Source organism: Sminthopsis crassicaudata, chromosome 5, assembly GCF_048593235.1.
Source record: "Sminthopsis crassicaudata isolate SCR6 chromosome 5, ASM4859323v1, whole genome shotgun sequence".
Classification (NCBI taxonomy): Eukaryota; Metazoa; Chordata; class Mammalia; order Dasyuromorphia; family Dasyuridae; genus Sminthopsis; species Sminthopsis crassicaudata.
The window spans coordinates 7,844,076-7,865,310 of record NC_133621.1 but is presented as its reverse complement, the minus strand read 5'-3'; the positions used below and the strand labels follow the sequence as shown (position 1 = coordinate 7,865,310).

The window sequence follows — 21,235 nt, the reverse complement described above, 5'->3', positions numbered from 1 at the left end:
AGAGGAGAGCATGCTCTGTTTTAAGAGTCGGATGGCAGATTATAGCATTCATTATTTGCTTTTTATAAGGTGCTTTCTAAAAAATATTAACAGTGAACACGTCTACAAATAGCAAACTGGGCTGAAGGACTATTTAAACTTAAAAGAATTTATTTAATGGCATCATCTATTTATGACGATTATCATTCCATGAAATGATGGCCTGAACTTGCCTGAGGTTTGGCTCCGGGGGCCTCCAAGGTCACAGGGACTCTGTTTCTCAGTTTCTTATTTCCCAGCTTCCAAACTTGGCTTCTCCAGGACTGCACGTGGGACTTTCCTTTCACAGGAGTGACTGAAGGTAGCTGTTAAGGCTGCTGTCATCCCAGATGGCAAAGAAAGTGAATAATCATTGGGGGAATCAGGAAGTGATTTCCTGCCTTTAGATCTTGAAGAGTCAATGATTCCACCGATCAGCTCCTTGATGGGAAGATTGATTATCCTGATTACTATTATTATTATTGGTAGTGACGTTGGTGGTAGTAAGAGTAGTAATAATTGTGGAAATAGTAGAAGGAGTAGTAATAACAGTAATAATGGTGCTAGTTGTAGTAGTAGCAGTGATGGTGGTAATGTTAGTGTTACTATAATACAAAAAAAGAGAAACTAAAACTCTGTAAGTCAATCAATTTATCAAGAAATACTTTTCAGTGTCTACTATGTGGCAGGTTTCATTCATCCAATGGGCTTTCCAGATGACCAGCTGGTTCTGGCAGAACTCTTGGATAAGGGATGCAACAAGACACTAACAGGAAGTAGGGTCACACCAGGAGATAACCACACCCAGGAGTAGTTTGCCTTGATAACAGCACCAAAGTACTCTAAGGGAGAAAAAGGTGGTGATGAGATTCCATTTTTATCTGAAAACCACAAACAAAAAGCTCCCTTCAAGGAGTTGGGCCTATCAAGAGCAAACCTGATTCATCTGCTGCCAATGTGGATGGCTCACAAGAACCTCACAGAGGAAATTAATATTGGAAAATTGTAGAAGATTTAGAGTATATTGCAGTATTTTTGTTTTGTTTATTTTAACTTTGCATGTCTATTACCAGGCACAGTCCCTAGCGCGTAGTAGGGGCTTCATAAATGTGTGTTAAATAAATTGAAAAAATATTTATGTGGAATGTGGTTCATGATGGTCACAGGAAAATTGCAATGAGTGCAGAAGAAAAAATATCTCCATAAAACTCTCCAAAACACTCAAAACAAAACAAAAACCAAAAATAGTCTTATTTTCTCTTCTTAGTTTTCACTTTCAAATTATGTTTTTTTCCTCCCAAGACTGGGGAAATGACAAAGTAATCCATCCGATGTGGAGGCTTTTCCAGCAGATATCTCCTAGAATCTTTCAACTGTGACTTTCAGCACCACCAACGAAAATGAGTGTAAGCATCTGTAATTCGACTGGGATGTCAGAGGTAGAGTGTCTACACTGAGAGATCTGGCTCAAGGGGCTAAGGAAAAGGCTGTTAAACTCTCCTGGCAAAAATGTGAAACCTTCAGAGTTTGGGGCCCTCTTGGAGGTTACCCACGTCACTCCTGAAGATGTCATCATCCACTCAAGGTCAGACTCTCCTGTACCTTCTCTGTTTCTTGAGTAGATTTTACCCCTGTGGGCTTTTTTCCAGCCAAGGCCCTTCCCAGCACCTATGCCTTTTCATTCTGTGCTACCTCCAATTGTGTCCTAAAACTTCCCCAGAGGCGTGCTGAGGGTATTCTTTGCCTTCTCTTCACATGAAGGATGCAATGGAAGGGAAGAGGGGCCCACCGATCCTGCCCTTCGCTTGCTCTTCACTATTCTTGGCTCTTATTTTCTGCCAGTCCAGGGATTTGTCAGCCATTTCTAAACCTTGTCACTCCAGCTATTCCCCTCACTCCCCAAAACATTGCCATCTGCCCATGGAACCACCCTGGCTCTGAGAGATGAATTCTTCTTTTTCTTGTCTGGAAGCAAACCTCCATACCATTTCCCAGACATCTCCAAATTACAGAGATGGGGAGGGCCAACTTTCCTCTCTGGGGCTCTCTGTTGTCTTCCCGTATCCCTCAAGGGCAGGGCCAACCGGGCTTAATTGTGCTTGTAGCTCAAGCACTGGCACATAGCAAGCATATGAATATTTTTTCATTCATTCATTCATTCACCAGATGCCCCATTCATCACTGTGTGTGTGTACGTGACCCATTTGTTGTAGGAGTTGCTGATTCTGGTTTTTCCTCTCCCAGTCATTCACTTCTTTGAAGAAATCCCTACAAATCTCTCCCCGTGGCAGCCTGATCGTGCCCACCACACGCCTCATCATTGCCTTTTGGCTTCTTTTCAGCTTTTGGTTCAGCTCATGTTTAACAACTCTGTGTAGTAGAACATAACATTTATCTTCAAATATTTTAGAGAGTATCCATCCATTGGAAGAGAGATTGGGCCTGAGCTTCTTGGCAGAGGAGAGCAGTGGAGAAAAGTCACAAGGTCAACCTTGATTTAGCAAAACAATTCATTATCACAGTCATCCCCAAATAAAACGGGTCACTGTGGGGATGATAGGAGCACCCTCATGATCCATCTTCAAACAATTGTGTCCAGTATGTAGTCAAGCGGTTTCCTAGCCAGGTCCAGGTTGGACAGCCAGCCCTTCCTGACCCTTCCCTCCCTGACATCCTATGGTTCTGAACACAAATTTGCCCCCTTCAGTCAGAGCCAGTTGATCTGATGTGCCATTGACTTGGCTGTTTACATCCCCCAAGCCCAGGGGCCTCTTGCAAAGCCGTGTCTCCACACTTCAAAGGAGCTGGTTTGCAGGACCTTGCAAGTAGAATCAGTACAAATATTTTGAATGACCCTGCCCCAAACATAACTGAATCCTCATCTTTTAAGTTCTAGAACGACTTTGGATTGAGGAATGTTTCGCATTCGCCCACTGCCATTTTTGCTCTGCACCAGAACCTGGACTCTCGGTAAAGCTGCTTCAGGGGGGTCTCGGGAAGCCAAAGCCAAGCCTGGAATGCTGCTTGTACAAACAAGGCCACTGATCCCGGCGCTCCAAGGGGCCTCCTTCCCCTCCCATTCTCTTAGCCTGTTTCTCCTATTACCAACCATTGTACTATTAACACAGCCAGAGTCCCAGCATTCCTTAATTACTCCTCAAGAAAACCCAGGCTCGGGAGCCAAAAAGCAGGTTTTGGAAGGAGAAACAAACATGGTTCTTATTTTTAAATTTCTTCATTAAATTGGCTCCGGTATTCTACAAGCTCAGGCTGCATCAAATAGGAGAATTTGGCCCTGTACTCACTGGTAACCCAATTCCCATTCTCTATTTTTACACAGTACAAAAAAACCCCAAAGAAAACAAAAATCCCCAGATTTCTGGCAAGCGCCAAGTTGTGTTTATTCCAGTAATCTTGATTTTCTAATGGGTAGGAACATCCAAGAGAAATGTGATGGAGCGGTAGTGGCTGGCTGGTTGGCCATGGACTCGGATTCAGGTCTTCTGGGACTGGACCATAAGCAGATCATGTCTTAACAAAACGATCTCCTCTTCCACAGCTTCCCTAGGAAGAGGACCTCCTAACACACTCGAGACCATCCTCAGACCTTTTTACCTTCAGAGATCTATGGGGTATTCCTACCTCCCATGACATGATCAACCCGTCTTCTTTCCAATTGGTCGTTTTCACAGTTCTACTTGGTCACAAGTCATCATTTGGACCGCGGTTCAGCCCAATGAGTCCTGCCATCTCCCTCTCTCCATGGCCCTTTGGGCCATCCTCTGCTTTGCTTCTTTGGAGACCATGGTCTTTCAGAATTCATGTTCCCGTGGCTTTCCCTCTAGACTAGAATGGTGGCTATGTGAAGGGAGGAGGCAACAAATGTGGAGGAAGTGGAAATTTATAAAGCTATGAAGGGTGATTTCTTGCATTTCATTTTCTTTCTCATTTTCTTTCTGGTTTGATGTGATTTTTCATGTGCAGCATGATAATTATATAGATATGTATGCATATATTGGATTTAACATATATTTCTACCATATTTAACATATATTGGAGTACTTGCCATCTAGCGGAGAGGGTGAAGGAAGGGGGAAAATTGGAACACAAGGTCCTGCAAAGGTTAATGTTAAAGAATTATTCATGCATATATTTTGAAAAATAAAAAGCTTTAATGAAAAGAAAAGATATGGAGGATGAGAGAGGGTGAATGGTTGAGGATGACAGAGCCTTGGAGTACCACAAAGCATGGCAGCAGGATAAAGAGGACCAAGATCAGTCCAATGGGTTGGAGAAGAACACAGTGAGAAGTGATCCAAATACTCAGAGGGGTGAGAGTCTCCAGGAGGACTCTCAGAGTCAATGCTCAGAGAAGGCCCGAGAAAAGGCCTCTGGGTCTAGTACCAGAGAAATCACTGGGGCCGCAGACATGAGCAGTCCTGGGGGGCCGAGAAACAGAGGGTGAAGAACTGGTGGGAGGAGAGAAGAGTCTGGCTGTCAGAAGGAGGAGAGACATAACTGGAGGGAACCAGGGAGTCCTTTGGGAAGGGCCGTCAGCTCTGGGCCAAACTCTGCAATCTTGTAGACTTTTTCACCCCCAAGGCGAAAAAAGTGGCTTGACTGCTTTAATTTATCCAAACATTGAAAGAAAAATACAAGTTTATTACTGTTGGATGCTTTTGTGCTTATATAATAACAAAAAACCTGGTTGGAATATCTTGGCAAGCCTGCGGTGCTTAATATTGTTTAATAACATTTGGTGTTTGGGAATAAAAATAAAAGTGACTTCGATATCATGATTTCCAAGCTGGCAAGGGGGCCCACGGGGTGGACTTTCACAGGCACCTCACAATGGAAAACAGGCCTCCGACATGGTAGCAATGGTGTACAACACTCTGCCCTGAAGTGACCCTGATTCCGGGGGAATCTATGGGGGGGCTGTCTGATGGGAGGGACGATGACAGTAATGAGCCATCACTCCCATGCTCCATTGCTCTCCACACACTGTCAGTGGACCAGAGGCCCCCACACTGAGAAGGGGCCTCCTGGGGGGATTTTGGGTCAGGCTCAAATGAGATCTGTACATGCAGGATGATGAGTTCAGACCGGAATCGTTGGAAGGGAACCAACATCAATGAGCTAGGGAGGTAACAGCCCCCATCCATCCGCTATGTGCTTCTCCACTTTGTCATGGTGGACTTGGTGCTGCATGGACAGGTTACTTAACCTCTTCCAGACTCAGTTTCCCCATTTGTAAAGTGGGAATAATAATGCCCCTCCCTCACAGGCTTCGTGTAGGGACAAATGACACCACAGACAGCACTCTCCAGAGCAGCCATCACCATGGGAGCAAGGACAGCAAAGGGGTCCTTGGCCAGGGTCCAAGCAGCTGCCTTTTCACTTGGCATTTGTTTCAATAAAGAATAGTATCCCAGTGAGACTGTGGATACTCAAAGAAGCCATCTTGTTCAAACAGTTCTCAAGTTTCGTACCTTTGTTTTTGGCTTTCAAAGGAAATGAAACTCAATTAAAACAAAAAACCAAACCCAACCAGTTGGGAACCAACTGTGAGAACATGTCCCACACAAGCCTAAGTGAGGAAAAAGATCCATGGTGGGGGGGAGAGAGAGAAAGCACACACTTGTCAAGAGCTAAACAAGAAAAAGAAAAGTGAATTAAAACAGTGAAAGGTCCTTTGAAGTCAAAGGACCCGGATTCCAATCGAAGCTCTGCCCTTGGAAGCCTGATGACCCTAGGCCTTTGAGCCTCGATTTCCTCACCTATAAAGTGGGGCTTCTATGTAAACAACAATCACAGGGTTGCTGATGGAAAGTGTTTCCCAGTAGTGTAAAATGTTACATATTTGGGAGCTGGTATTACCCAGGTCCGAAAGCTGTTTCTTCCATACCTCCCAACCCTGTCCAGTCTGACCACCGACCATCTCTACAAGAGTTTCTATTACAGGTTAAAATTCACTCTTCTCCGAGCCTGAAGAATCCAGCCTTTGGGAAACTAACCCTCAACCAGGCCAGACTGACATCCGGGACTTCTTTCTGCTGTCGAGTCACTTTCTGATTGGATGATCTGGGCAGCTCCACCTTCCCTTCATTCCCTTCATCCCTCAGACACATACATACCCACCCCCTTTTAGGACTAAAGATTGGCCAAAATTTGAGGATTTTTTTTTAAAGATGTCCAAAACCTTGAGTGGGAATCCTTAAATCACTTTAAGAAGGTCGGTTTTGGTTGTCCATTTACTAAAGGGAAGCCTACAGGACTCTCCCGAAGCTGCCGTATTTTGGCCCCAAAGACAGAACTGTCAAAAGACATCCTCCTTTTCCCTTGCTCAAACTGGAAAGGGGTCTACCCATTGGTGTCCAGAGTGTGAGTGTAGCCTGTCTACCCAAGTCCTCCCTGGGTCTTTCGTGTGGCTGCAGAGCAGCGGTGGTTTGGTGGTCTGAGGGCACCCACTGCCCAAACCACCTCTGCTTCCCATTGACCCCAGAGGGAGTCATACCCCAATTCAGCCCTATTATGGGCCAGAACTCTGAACTTGGAATAAAGGATTCTTACAAGATACTAAGTCAGTGGAATTGATAGAGATAATAATTATCTAATTTAGCAGGATTCAGCCTCACTTTGGGCGCCAAAATGTAATGTTTTTTGTTTTGGTTTTCTTGGAGTCTCTGGAGGTAACCTTTGTTCATTTCAGTAATCACCACAAGTACAGCCAGGTATTAAAGTCCAGATAATTGTCTCCTTCAAAGTCCTATCTCCTTCACTTGGGGCTTGGCTAGTTTTCTGGGGGCCTTCCGGAATCTTGGTTTCAGTAGAGAAGCAGAGGAGAGCCTGCCACCATGGTGGTGTGAGATGGGATGAATCTGTCTGAGTCCAAGGGCTCGTGCTCCACCCTCCGGCCTTCTGTCCACTGCCTCTGAATCTCCCTGGCTGAGGCTTCTAGCTTATAAGCTCCACACTGAGTACAAACCAAGCATTATATCATTAGGAAACCATTATTTGTTGTAGGATTAAATCAATGCTGAACTAGATTTAACCATTGTCTCCTCAATTCCACTCAGTGCCTTGTTTTAAGTTCTGGCCCATAACACAGCCCATTTCTGTCCAGTGGAGCAGTCGCTCCACTCTTGGGTCCGATAACAAGATCTGAAAGGGAAGTCAAGGAAAGAGCACCTTGGAAGCCATTGCTGCCCTGTCACTGCGTCCTGTTGCTGTTCATTTAAATCAACATCACTTCAAACCCCCCTCCCCCCTTGCAGGCTCTCTGTAGTGATGGCCAGAAAATTGGGTTGGGATCATGTGGTTGACAAGAAGTCCAATAAGGGGATAATGGTGGCCAGAGACTGAAAGGCAAGGTCCGGGGAAAATGAAACTTGGACACTGCAGATAATGGAAAAGTGAATCACACGGAGTTGTCTGGATAGTGGAATCCAGCTGACGTCCTGACTGCTGTTCCATTTAAATGCTTAGAAGGCTGTGCTCATACCAGGTTAGAAGGCAGGGTTCTGACTGTCAATCAAGAAGAGGGGTCTCTGGAGCTCCTCTGACTGGGATCTGGGAAGGAAGCCTCACTTCTGCTCTGGAACAAGGTGCTCTGTGGTCCTTTCAGGTGCACACTCCCCTCCTGATGCATATAGGAATTACACCGTCTCCCCCAGAGACTTCACCCTGCTCTGGAAGCCTTCTTGTTTCTTCCACATCCTAGGAATTCCGGCCCACAGCCAGGCCGCCCGGAGGGGCTCCGGAGTTCCAGCTCAGCGTCCAGTGCGTTAGAGGTGGGGGCCCCTCTGGGACGTCTCTGAAGCCACTTCTTACACTCGTCACCCCAGTAAGGATCATTGTCAGTCATTGTCAGACTGCCTAGTAACATTCCAGCTTCTTCCCCCTAGTGAGGATCCCCCATTTGCCCCATTTAGAGCTTGCTTATAGGTATTCATTTGCATATTGCCCCCCCATTGGAGTGTGAGCTCCTTGTGGCCTCTTCTGTACCCTCAGTGCAGCCCTTGCACACAGTAGGCACTTTATCAATGTTCATTCTGGCTTCCCTTCATGTCTGGCAAATGGCTAACAATAACAGCAACTCCAACAATTAGAAGTAACATTTTCCTTTCTGGTTTGCAAAGTACTATCCACACCTTATCTCATTTGAGGCTTACAATAACCACCCCATGGGAGGTGGGTGCCACAGGCATTATCATCCCCATTTTACAGAGGAAGGGACTAAGGTTCAGCCATTTACCCAGTTGCATAGCAAAGCCAGAGCCTGGCTGGACTATAACCACTAGACTACCCTGCTTCTCTGTGCTTCCATCCCAGCTGGAGACCCAGTGCATAGATATTATATAGAATTTGGCGGTGGGAAGGCCTGAGATGGAATCCCACCTCAGACACATCCTAGCTTGGGATCATGGCAATTCCATGAACCTCATCTCAATCTCAGAGTTCTTGTCTATCAAATGGAGATAATAATAGTGTTTATTGAAATAAACACTATTTTATATATATATATATGTATGTGTGTGTGCATATATGCATATTGACATATATGTAAGTGTGACATATATCAACATATATAATTTTTATATATTATATATAAATAAACATTATTATATGTGTATATATTGACATATATGCAAAGCACTTTATATATATTACATATACATATATGTAAAGCACTTTATATATATAAACACTATTATATATGTCTATATTGACATATATGTAAAGCACTTTGTAAATCTTAAAGCTTACATCTGCAAAAGATTTTTAAAATAAATTTCCTATTTTTGCATTCCTTTTTAAAATTCTGAATTCCCATTTCTCTCCCTCCCTCCAGCCCCTTCCCCACCCACTGAGAAGACAATAGGATATCAACTCTGTGTATGAAATCCTGTAAAACCCATTTCCATATGAGCTGTGTCACCAAAAAAGAAATTAAGATGAGAACGTCATACTTTAATTAGCTGTCCTTGTCCTTCAGTTCTCTCTGGAGGAGCGCCTGAGCTTAAAGCGAGAACCTCAGCCCCAGCTATCTCCAGAGATTTATTCTATCTCATTCCTGGGTCATTGGAAAGCCACCATAAAGCAGTGAGTTAAAGCATTCTAATAAAGGACATCTGGGATGAGGGGGACAAATCTTATTTGTAATACTTATGCTTTTCATCAAGAGAACTCTGGTTGGCTTGTGATCTCACCTCCACATCTTTCTCTTGGGTCAAAGCTCTGAAGTGGCCCAGGACTTTGAGGAAGGGGGACCTCCTCCATACGTACCCATTATAGCTCCCCCACAACTGAGGGGACCAAAATCTTGGACCTTTTGTGAGCAGCTCCTTGGGCATGGGCTGCTGGAGGCTCAGGGTGGGGCAGGTTCTTGGTCCGCTGGAGCACCAGCATTGTTTGGCAGTGACCAGAACTTTTTCTCACTCGCTTGGGTTTTGAGGAGGCATTCAGTAAGTGCCACTATGGGAAATGTGCCTTGCAGGTGTGGCTGAGTGAAGCTGGAAAGTCTACAAATGAGTGGAATTACCTTTGATGGCTTCTCCTCTCTTACCCACAGCCTTTTTCTTTTCTTTTCTTTTCTTTTTATTTATTTATTTAAAATTAAAAAAAAAATTTTAAATTAATTTTATAATTATAATTTTTTGACAGTACATATGCATGTGTAGTTTTTTACAACATTATCCCTTGTACTCCCTTCTGCTCGGAATTTTCCCTCCTTCCCTCCATCTCCTCCCCTACATGGCAGGCAGTCCCATAAAGATGTTATAGTACATCCTAGATACAATATGTGGAGAACCGAATTTTTTGTTGCACAGAAAGAATTGGATTCGGAAGGTAAAAATAACCTGGGAAGAAAAACAAAAATGCAAATAGTTTACACTCATTTCCCAGTGTTCCTTCTCTGGGTATAGTTGATTCTGTCCATCATGGATCAATTGGAACTGAATTAGATCTTCTCTTTATCGAAGATATCCACTTCCATCAGAATACATCCTCATACAGTATTGTTGTTGAAGTGGATAATGATCCCCTAGTTCTGCTCATTTCACTCAGCATCAGTTGATGTAAGTCTCTCCAAGCCTCTCTGTATTCCTCCTGTTGGTCATTTCTTACAGAACAATAATATTCTTACAGAACAATAACAATAACCTTCATATACCATAATTTACCCAACCATTCTCCAATTGATGGGCACCCAGTCAGTTTCCAGTTTTTAGCCACTACAAAAAGGGCTGCCACAAACATTTTGGCACATACAGGTCCCTTTCCCTTCTTTAGTATCTGCTTGGAATATAAACCAAGTAGTAGCACTGCTGGATCAAAGAGTATGCACAGTTTGATAACTTTTTGGGCATAATTCCAGATTGCTCTCCAGAATGGTTGGATTCTTTCACAACTCCACCAACAATGCATCAGTGTCCCAGTTTTCCCACAGACCCTCCAACATTCATTATTATTTGTTCCTGTAATCTTAGCCAATCTGACAAGTGTGTAGTGGTATCTCAGAGTTGTCTTAATTTGCATTTCTCTGATCAATAGTGATTTGGAACACTCTTTCATATGAGTAGAAATAGTTTCAATTTCATCCTCTGAAAATTGTCTGTTCATATCCTTTGACCATTTATCAATTGGAGAATGGTTTGATTTCTTATAAATTAGAGTCAATTCTCTGTATATATTGGAGATGAGGCCTTTATCAGAACCTTTAACTGTAAAAATGTTTTCCCAATTTGTTACTTCCCTTCTAATCTTGTTTGCATTAGTTTTGTTTGTACAAAAGCTTTTTAATTTGATTTAATTTATATATATATATTATATATATTATATAATAATAAATTAATTAATTTAATCAAAATGTTCTATTTTGTGATCAATAATGGTCTCTAGTTCTCCTTTGGACACAAATTCCTTCCTCCTCCACAAATCTGAGAGGTAAACCACCCATGTTCCTCTAATTTATTTATGATTTCGTTCTTTATGCCTAAATAATGGACCCATTTTGATCTTATCTTAGTATGTGGTGTTAATTGTGGGTCCATGCCTAGTTTCTGCCATACTAATTTCCAGTTTTCCCAGCAGTTTTTGTCAAATAATGAATTCTTATCCCAAAAGTTGGGATCTTTGGGTTTGTCAAACACTAGATTGCTATATTTATTCACTATCTTGCCCTGTGAACCTAACCTATTCTACTGATAAACTAGTCTATTTCTTAGCCAATACCAAATGGTTTTGGTGACTGCTGCTTTATAGTATAGTTTTAGATCAGGTACAGCTAGGCCGCCTTCATTTGATTTTTTTTTTTTTTTCATTAATTCCCTTGAAATTCTCTACCTTTTGTTCTTCCATATAAATTTTGTTGTTATTTTTTCTAGGTCATTAAAATAGTTTCTTGGGAGTTTGATTGGTATAGCACTAAATAAATAGATTAGTTTAGGGAGTATTGTCATCTTGATTATATTTGCTCGGCCTATCCAAGAGCACTTAATATTTTTCCAATTATTTAAATCTGACTTTATTTTTGTGGCAAGTGTTTTGTAATTTTGCTCATATAATTCCTGACTTTCCTTTGGTAGATAGATTCCCAAATATTTTATACTATCGACCGTTATTTTGAATGGAATTTCTCTTTATATCTCTTGCTGTTGGATTGTGTTGGTGATGTATATAAATGCTGAGGATTTATGTGGATTTGTTTTGTATCCTGCGACTTTGTTAAAGTTATGAATTATTTCTAATAGCTTTTTATTAGAATCTTTGGGGTTCTCTAAGTATACCATCATGTCATCTGCAAAGAGTGACAGTTTGGTTTCCTCATTTCCTACCTTTATCCCTTTAATCTCTTTCTCCGCTCTTATTGCTGAGGCTAGCATTTCTAATACAATATTGAATAGTAATGGTGATAGTGGGCAACCTTGCTTCATTTCTGATCTTACAGGGAAAGGTTCTAGTTTATTGCCATTACATATGATATTTACTGACGGTTTTAAATATATGCTCCTTATTATTTTAAGGAATAGTCCATTTATTCCTATACTCTCAAATGCTTTTAGTAGGAATGGATGTTGGATTTTATCAAATGCCTTTTCTGCATCTATTGAGATGATCATATGGTTTTTGTTAATTTGGTTATTGATATAGTCAATTATGCTAATAGTTTTCCTAATATTGAACCAGCCCTGCATTCCTGGTATAAATCCTGCTTGATCATAGTGTATTATCCTGGGGATAATTTTCTGAAGTCTTTTTGCTAATACTTTATTTAAGATTTTAGCATCAATATTCATTAGGGAGATTGATCTATAATTTTCTTTCTCTGTTTTCAGCCTACCTGGTTTAGGTATCAGTACCATATCTGTGTCATAAAAGGAATTTGGTAGGACTCCTTCAATCCCTATTTTTTCAAATAATTTATATAGCATTGGAGTTAGTTGTTCTTTGAATGTTTGGTAGAATTCACATGTAAATCCATCTAGTCCTGGGGATTTTTTCTTAGGGAGTTGGTTAATAGCTTGTTCTATTTCTTTTTCTGAAATGGGACTATTTAAGCAGTTTACTTCATTCCTCTGTTAATCTGGAAAGCCTATATTTTTGAAGGTATTCTTCCATTTCATTTAAATTTTCAAATTTATTGGCATAAAGTTCTGCAAAGTAACTCCTTATTATTGCTCTGATTTCTTCTTCATTGGTGGCAAGTTCTCCCTTTTCATTTTTAAGACTTACAATTTGTTTTTCCTCTGCTTTTTAAATCAGATTTACTAAGGGTTTGCCAATTTTTAGTTTTATTAATTAATTCAATAGATTTTAAATTTCAATTTTATTAATCTCTCCTTTCATTTTTAGAATTTCAAGTTTCGTGTTTGGGGTTTTTAATTTGTTCCTTTTCTAGCATTTTGAGTTGGAAGCCCAACCCGGACCTTCTCTTTCTCTGTTTTATGCCGTAGACTCTAGAGATACAAAGTTTCCCCTTGTTACTGTGTGTATCCCACACATTCGGGTGTGGTGTCTCATCCTTGTCATTTTCTGGGTGGAGTTATTAATTATGTCTGTGATTTGCTATTTCACCCAGCCGTTCTTTAGGATGAGATTATGTAGTTTCCAATTTTTTTTGGTCTATTTCTCCAGAACCCACAGTCTTTGTCACTCTTTAAAGTTCAAATTTGTTAGTTCAATTCCAGAAAGATTTATGGAGGGCCTCCTGCATGCCCGGAAATGTGCCGGGCTCTGGAGAGCCGGAGACAGCCGGGAAAGGCGCCCTGCCTTCAGAGGGCTCCCAGTCTGGGGAAGGCGCATACTCCAGGAAGCAGACATGGGACAAGTGGGCTTGAAAGGGGAGGGCGCAGCAGCTAGGAGGTCTGAAAAAAGGGCTGTGCTCTGCTGCTCCCTGACTGCCGGGAGGACTTCGGCACCCACGGTGACCTTGGCACCCTATTTGCAGGCCCCGATGCCCTTTCTCCGGGTTCCCACAGCTGACAGCTACCGCGCTGTCCTAAAGAGCTTTACAGCCCGAATGTCAGGTAGTGCCCACGGAGTGCGGCTTCTTCATGCGCTGCCCGGATGAGGAGGCTGCATGTTAGAGGGAAAAGTGGCCTCCATAAGCAGAGCGGGATTTGCACTCAGGGCTCTGCTGGGCGTCTTGCTTTTGCTGCTGAACAGAAAGAGGCCCCGGAGGCTTTGGGCCTGGAGGGAACCCAAAAGGAGATCCGAGACCTTGGGCCTGGCCCGGGGCTCGGCCGGCCCCAGAACCCACGGCGGTTCCTTCCACCCAGACCCAAGGAGAGGCCAGGCAGCCCGGGGAGATGGGGCCCAGCGGCCTGCCCCGAAGACTCGCCCTCAGCTTGGCCAACCGGGAGCCAGCTTCTGTCCCAGGAAAGGCCGAGGCTGGAGGACCCCTGAAGGCCTGTGGCATTTGAAAGGAATCCTTCCACTTGTGGGTCTCCTGTATGGACAAGAAGGCTGCCTTTGCTGGGCGGCACGATGGGCCTGGCACAGCATTCTGTGCACATACACACAACATGCATGTGCACACAGAGAGACACAGGTGATACATACAAGTGTGCTCAGACATGAGCACACAACACGTGTGACCTCCAGCCACAACATATATGCAAGAATCACTGCCCCATTATGTGTTTATGAAGCTACACTCCATCCATAACATATATGCTCATACATGTGCACACAGACAGCCGTTCTTTGGGAAAAACAAGGGATTCTGGGGGATGTGCAAGTGCACATGTGTGCTGTGTATCACACGTGTCTGTGCACATGTATGTTGAGTTGGAGGTCACGTGTGCTGTGCGCTCATGTCAGTGCACTGTTGTATGTATCACCTTGTGTCTCTGTGTGCACATGTATGTTGTGTGTTGACCTGCATACAGGTGAGACATATAACACATGGGCACTCAGACATATGTACTGCTCCAGCCATAGCACAATGCTTGTATGTTGCAGGACACACATGGGCACTCACAGACCTCCCCCAGACCCCCTGGGTTTTTCCCAAAGAACACAGAGCAGGTATGTGTTAGGAAGCTGATTCTTTGAGTCCTAGCTGGAGAATTACAATGATCAGCAGTCAGCGCCAGACATCTCCCCGGAGACAGGCTGGTCCTGGACACCCCGCTCTGCAGTGGAGCCGTTGCCTGGTTACCTCACCGTGTTGTTCTCAGCCGAGTCAGAAAGCAGAAGTGTCGGGGCCGCCTTTCTCTTAGGAACCATCCAACACAGACAAAAACAAATGACCAGGAAGAACTGCTTTGTCTCCGGCACTGCCGGATCTCAGCCCGTGTGACCTGTCGGGGCTTCGGGCTGCTCAGCTTCATCAGAGGGAGCCATGTTTTCTTTTCAAGAACCCCCCAAAATGAAAGCACAAAAGGGGCCCCTCAGCCAATGGGGTGGGGGTGGGGGAGTCAGTGAGGAGAAGGAAGGTCCACTTCAGTAAAATCCCTTTTGAATTTGAAATCAGGAGGCGAATCATTAAAATTCCAGCAAAAAGCAGCAGAGTCTTTCCTGACTATTCCAGCCTGCAATTCCCAGAACAAAACCCTGGAGTGAGATAATGAGGAATTTTAGCCATAAATTCTGTTCATGAAGTTTGGAAAGAAGTGGCAAGCAGGGGAGGGGGCGGTTCATGGATCAGCACACAGACCAAGGCCAGCCAGAGCTGGACATCCACCTGAGCTCGGAAAGGAAGATGATGGTCTGGAGTGCAGGTCCGCAGTCTGGGGTCTGGAGAGTTGTGTTGATAAGTACATTGCCATCTCTGCCACATTTCCCATTCAGGGGGATCACAAACACAATTCTGAGAAGGGATCCATAAGGCTCCCCGACAGGCCAGGTCATTGTGCAGAAAGAGTAAATGATCCTTTTTTCAGAACGTCTCTGAGCTATCGTGACTCAGCCCCCAAAGGCCAGGATTTCCCTACTATGACTCTGCCAAGGAGACTGTAGGGTCTCTAGTGTTGAAAGCCCTAAAAAGGACATGAACTCAAGCACTGAGAACATAGGCATCTTACTAAGCCTTCTTCCTTTACAGATAGGGAAACTGAGGCTTCAAAAACCAAGATTGAAAGCCTAAGATCACGTAAGTAGCAAGGTCTTGGACTGAGAGGCAGAGGGGATTCCTGTCACCATCTTGGGCAACACCCTAATTTTACAGAAAAGGAAGCTGACAGGGCTTAGAGGGATTCACCAGGTCATGCAGGTAGGATTTGAATCCAGGGCCTTTGACTCCATACCCAGTGCTCACTTCAAGCTTGCTTCTCACCTTAGATCAGTTCCATCTCCAAGAGCCCTGAGGATATTCTAAAGAATTAGAACCACCCAAAAATCAATGGGCTATTCCCGGGGTACTTTTCCCTTCTCCATGCTCTTCTGTCCTCTCTCTCTTCCCCTTCCCTCCCTTCTCTTTCTCTCTCTTCCCTCCACATCCTTCTCTATTTTAGGGAGAAATGGACAGCCCCCACCCCCCAAAGCCCCCAACTGCTCGTGTCATTCCTCAGTAACATGGCCAGGTCCACAAAGGCAGTGGGGTGTTCCTGGCTGTCCCTCCGAGATCCCCGCTATTTCTCGGGCCTTTACCATCTGCGGGCAGCAGCCAGTCCCCAGCTGGCACAGGTGGCTGGGTGCCCCGGAGGCTTCCCAAGTGCCGCCTGCTTCAGGAGGCGTCTCTGGGCCCGGGCCTCTCAGTCTCCCCCATGCAATGTGGAAAGATCCTCCTGGACCTGTTACAGATGAGGAAACTGCCCACAACCTTCACTCAATTTTCTCAAGCTTTTGCAGCTTGTTGATGGCAGAGCTTGGCTTTCGGGGCCCAAAGAGTCGGAGGCAGCCCTTTTGGGGGGCCCAGGGAGTACCCCAGTGACCAGAGACTTGCTGGGAATGGGGGGGTGTTGTTTGGTAGGAAAGGCCTAAGGGACCCTGGAAGGCAACAAGGCAGAATGAAAACCCTGATGGAGAGGGGTGTTGGGGAGCCATCTGAGGGGGTACATTGTCTGAAAGGTGAACCCCAAGTGCTTTCACAGTTTTAATGCTGCTCGTGGGTAGGAGAGAGCTGAGCTTGCCTGGGCCAGGTGGGAGGAGGCTGAGACCCCAGCCGCTCTTCTGCATGGCTGCCAAACTCACATTCCTAGAAATATCAGACTGAGCCCTGCCCTCCCTCAAGGAGGTTTACTGGCTCCCTGTTGCCTGAGGATGAAACAAAGCTTCCTGGTTTGCACTTATAGGTTTCCAGGGATCGCTCCAGACTGACTCCAAACCCCCTGCCTCCCATCCACTTCCTGGCTGCTGACCGTGGGTGACTTACAGGAGGGTTCTCCCTCCAGGCCTTTCTTGGGTGACCCTAGGCTGCTCGCCTGCTGGCACCTCCTATTTCAACAGGAAACTCCAGGGAAAAGCGAACTTGAGAAACACGGCCTTGTATCCCCAGTCATGGTTCTTGGCCATTGGAGGCCGGTGCTTTATGCATTAAACCCCAGCTTTCTGGAGCCAGCCACACTCCAGGAATGTGAGTTGGAGACCCACGTTGAAGACAGACTCCTTTGGTCCCAAGTCTGCCCTGGACCACCCAGCACTTCCCAAGACCCGTGCCGCCCCTCCTGGGGGCTCTGCCAAATGGCATCAGTTTGGCCGGTCCTTGGACCAAGAGATCCAAGTCCCGCTCGGGACCAGCTCCTGGAGGGGGCAGGTGACCACCTTGACTCATTTCTAATTTATTCCTTCCCCCATCCACACCATCCCCAAAACTGCTTTTATTATTATACATTATATATATGTATATTAGTGTATATTAGTGTTCTTACCCCCAGGGGTGCCCGTGGCCCTTCCCTACTCAGTGACCTCAGTTGGCTCCCTGCAGCCACTGGGCCACAATACAAGGGCTCCTTCCTGGTGCTTACTTGCTGCCCACCTTCCTTCACTCAGCTCTGCGGCCAGCCCGCTTCCCCGCTGCTCTTCAGGACATCCCCCTCCCCACCGCCCTGCCCTTGCACAGGCTGTGGCCGGCCCGGAACGCCCTCCGCCCTCTGCCTCTCAGAACCGGGTTCTCTTTCCTCATCTTCCGAGTGCCCTCTTCTCCAAAAGTTCTACATACTTATTGAATGTGCATTTAATGCCAAATCTATTTTGGTCCTCCAGGCTGCAGAACTGAGCCTGGAGGCTCATACATCACAGGGGATGTACAATTACTTATGTTAATAACATAACATTATTATTCCTATCAACAATTTAATTATTGTAACTTACTAACTGCTTAATAATAACTTAGTAAGTTATTACTAATATTAACAATATTAATAACTGCTTAATACCTGCTGGAGTGAATTGATGGAATAGATCTCATCACAGCCTGAATGGCAGATGCTGTTTCCAACTGGCAGGAGAAAACTTGGGGGAGGGATCCCCCAAAAGAGCACGTCATCCAAACACGAACACATTTTAAAACCACTCGAGGAACTGTGTTGAAAGCCACTGCGTCCTACGCTTAGTGAAGTCAGAGTTTTCTCATCCCAGAAGCCCGGTGGGTTTATGTCTCCCTGTTCTAGTTACCCAGATTCACTTTTCTACACATCCATTCATAAGCAAAAGCCGCGATACAGCCCACGATACAGTCGTCCCTGTTAAAGAGCTCACACAAAAGAACAGGAGTGAATTGACCATTCTTTTATTACCATATATTACCATTTACACATTTTACTTGAAGGAAAATAAGCACACAACAAACCATTTATTAAATACGAAGCTCCTCTATGGTGTATATAAGCCATAGCGAACTGGGGACAAAAGCAACAGCGGTCATGGAGATATTACCAAGAGTCCAGTAATAGTCCACAAGGCTAGCTTATGTAGCCACTGGAAGCTTTCTAACAGGAGCTGGGGGACAGCAAAAGTAGCTCTGCGAAGCAACGGAGAAAATTAAATATACTGACACAATTAAGCATTGATCATAGGCTCAACTAATGCAAAAATGCTAAATATATCTTCTCTAAAGCAGTGCACAAGATTACTGCTTTCTTTGGCACTTTAGCAATACAGACAAGGTGTACTTGGTTCGACACTTTAATATTCTCAACAAGATAAATTTAATAGTTTTATTGACAAAAATACACAACATCCCTTTTACCTTTTAATTTTACATTATCTATATAATAACTGATTGTCACATTCACAATTTCATTGAAAATCTATGGTTTCTTCCACTAAATAACATTTCCCCCCCCAAATGAAAGATTCTACAGGAAGTGGTTATGTGAAGATTGTTAATGTAAATTTTAGATGGAAAAATGAAAAAAAAAAAAAAAGAATTCAAACCATTGGTCTGAATTCTGATACCTCATGCTGAAAAATCATGAAATGTTTTAGACAATCCAATTTTGTGCTTAATACTTGAATGACATTCTGTGGATTTTTTTTCCCCCCTGAAAATGAATGACTGAAAAACTGAAAATTATTTTTGGCTTTTGTGTATGTCTTAATCTGCTGTAAAAGCAACTGTAAAGAATGTCTTCTATTATGTCTCCATTTGTGATTCCAGCTGATGTCATCCAACAGAGACAACAGCTGTTTCTGTCCTTCAAAGATCATGGTTCAAAGAATAAATAATGATGGGCCAGACACTAAGTGGCACTTGACTTTGAAACTGTTTCAGTGGATCTGGTGTTGTGGAACAAATAAGCCTTTTTCTCAGTTGATCCTAAAAGTTCCTTCCTGACATCTGATTACTGCAAAGAATGACTAGTTGTCTCTTATTAACACAGGATACCAACCTAAGCATATTTGGGTTTACGATTTTATTTTTAAAGACACAATTAACTCACATACACAGAGCTGGGATTTATAATAGCTATATGTACTTAAGTGTGACTCATACTATTTCAAAATGGAATATTTTAACTATTGTACAAAGGACAGTTTTCTTCATTCCATCGACATGACGCCCTGCGACCTGGGCGCCCAAGGCCAGACGCGATCCCGAGTTTCCCCTGGGACGAGATTCGGCACCGGACGTTGGCGGCTTCGATCCTAACGATCCTCGGAGACGAGAAAAAGAAATCGTTCCCGCTGCTTTCAAACTGAAACCTAGCAAGATGACCCAGGTGATCTGAACCCACTAAGGACATGGAGATTTCTCCGGGTCAGCTCCCATGCAGTGCTGGGCCAGAGGCGGCTCTTCCCGGGGTGGGCGGGACAGGCCCAGCCTCCCAGAGTCCACCTGGAAAGGTGACCCTGCAGCCCAGCGAGGCTTAGAGTCATCCTCAGCACGAAGCTTGCTTCTGAAGACAGTGGCCCAACTGAAATACTGCCTTTTTAAATATAAATTTCACGACTAATTTCACAACAAATGACTTGGACAGAACAGATTCATCTTGTTTCCTTTTCAATAAAAGATAAGGCACATTGCAAACATTTAAAGTCAACGTAAACAGCAATATAACAATTATTTTCTTTTAAATAAATATCTTCTGTTACTCTTCTATTATCTGAAAAACAAAAAGCAGGGCTGAGCTGACTACTGCAGGTACAAATAGAACTGGACTGATGACAGAATATTTCTTTAAAAATCCAAGTAACACAATGAAGTAGGGAGAAGATGAAATCCATGCATTAGTCAAAAGAAATCAAGTCTTTTATGTCCAAAATCCCTGCGTGACCAGAGAGGCACTTGGGTAGACATGGAGGAGGCGTGCACCGGTGCAGGATTTGCCAGACTGGACGCTCTCTGGTGCAAACTGTCCATCCAGCTTACGGCCTAAAGTGGAGTGACCGGGGGAAGTTCGCGGCTCCCCTTGGAGGAGAGGGGCTTCCTTGCCAGCTCTCTGCTCACCAACGTTCACTCTCACGCACAGGATGCTGGGAAAGCAGAACCCTATTCTTGCGTTCTTTGCGAGGGGCTCTTCCTGGCGGGGCCCCTGCCCGAGGCCGTCTCCCCCGGCCACATCAGAGGAGCCCATTGGAGGGCAGGTCGGGGAAGGGTCTGGCCTCCCCTTGGTGGAGACAGGGGGCAGCCTGAGGGTTGTTCAGGCTGTTTAATTGAGCTGGATAGGTTTCATTTAAAATGCCTCCATTTAAACCATTCTGAAAATGGAAAAAAGAGTCATGAACTTAATAAGAGTAAGTAAGAACCAAGCTACCAACATTTCTCTGGGGCACTAGATAGGATCTCATCTGATTCTCACAACAACCTGAGAGGTAAGTGTAGGAAGGCTCCCATTCTAGGAAACCGAGGCAGACACCTGATTTAAAACCTCTGAAGCTGGATTTGACATCAGATCTTCATGACTCTACCCACTGCACCACTGCACCACTGCGATCCGGAGCATTTAGTTGGAAAAAAGCCCCAACATACACCTCCCTGAAGAACAATTAGCCTTAAGTGACACTGTGACAAGATGCACTTCTAAGTGACTCTGTCTTTGACATCCTTTTGTTCTCCAGCTTGCCAGGAGAGCTCAGGGTCCACGTGGGGTGGAGAATAAAGCCACAGAGTGGCCGGCCAGAGGGGAAGGGCTGGAGTGGGGGCTGGGCACTGGGATTTCTGCTTTTATTTAAGAGGATAGAGGCTGTCATGAAATGGGAATAACCTCCAAATATATGTAATGTAAACAAACCAGAAGGATTCCCCTCTTTCCTGGCACCCCAAAAGGGAATGAATGACTAGAGGGGGAAGGGAAGCTTAATGAGAGGCCTGGAAGGCAGAAGCTGC

The 21,235-nt window shown here is 44.4% G+C and overlaps 1 protein-coding gene and 1 long non-coding RNA gene across 2 annotated transcripts in view; one reads left to right on the top strand and one right to left on the bottom strand.

The window, feature by feature from the left end:
• LOC141544733 (uncharacterized) overlaps positions 1 to 21,235 on the top strand; it is a 167,761-nt gene that overhangs the window by 15,780 nt on the left and 130,746 nt on the right. The window lies entirely within an intron of this gene.
• Positions 18,181 to 21,235, bottom strand: part of AHR (aryl hydrocarbon receptor) — a 62,902-nt gene continuing 59,847 nt past the window's right edge. The window contains exon 11 of the mRNA XM_074271099.1: positions 18,181 to 20,607. Coding sequence (XP_074127200.1) covers positions 20,470 to 20,607 — 138 coding nt within the window. The 3' untranslated portion in view covers positions 18,181 to 20,469. The remainder of the gene's footprint in view (positions 20,608 to 21,235) is intronic.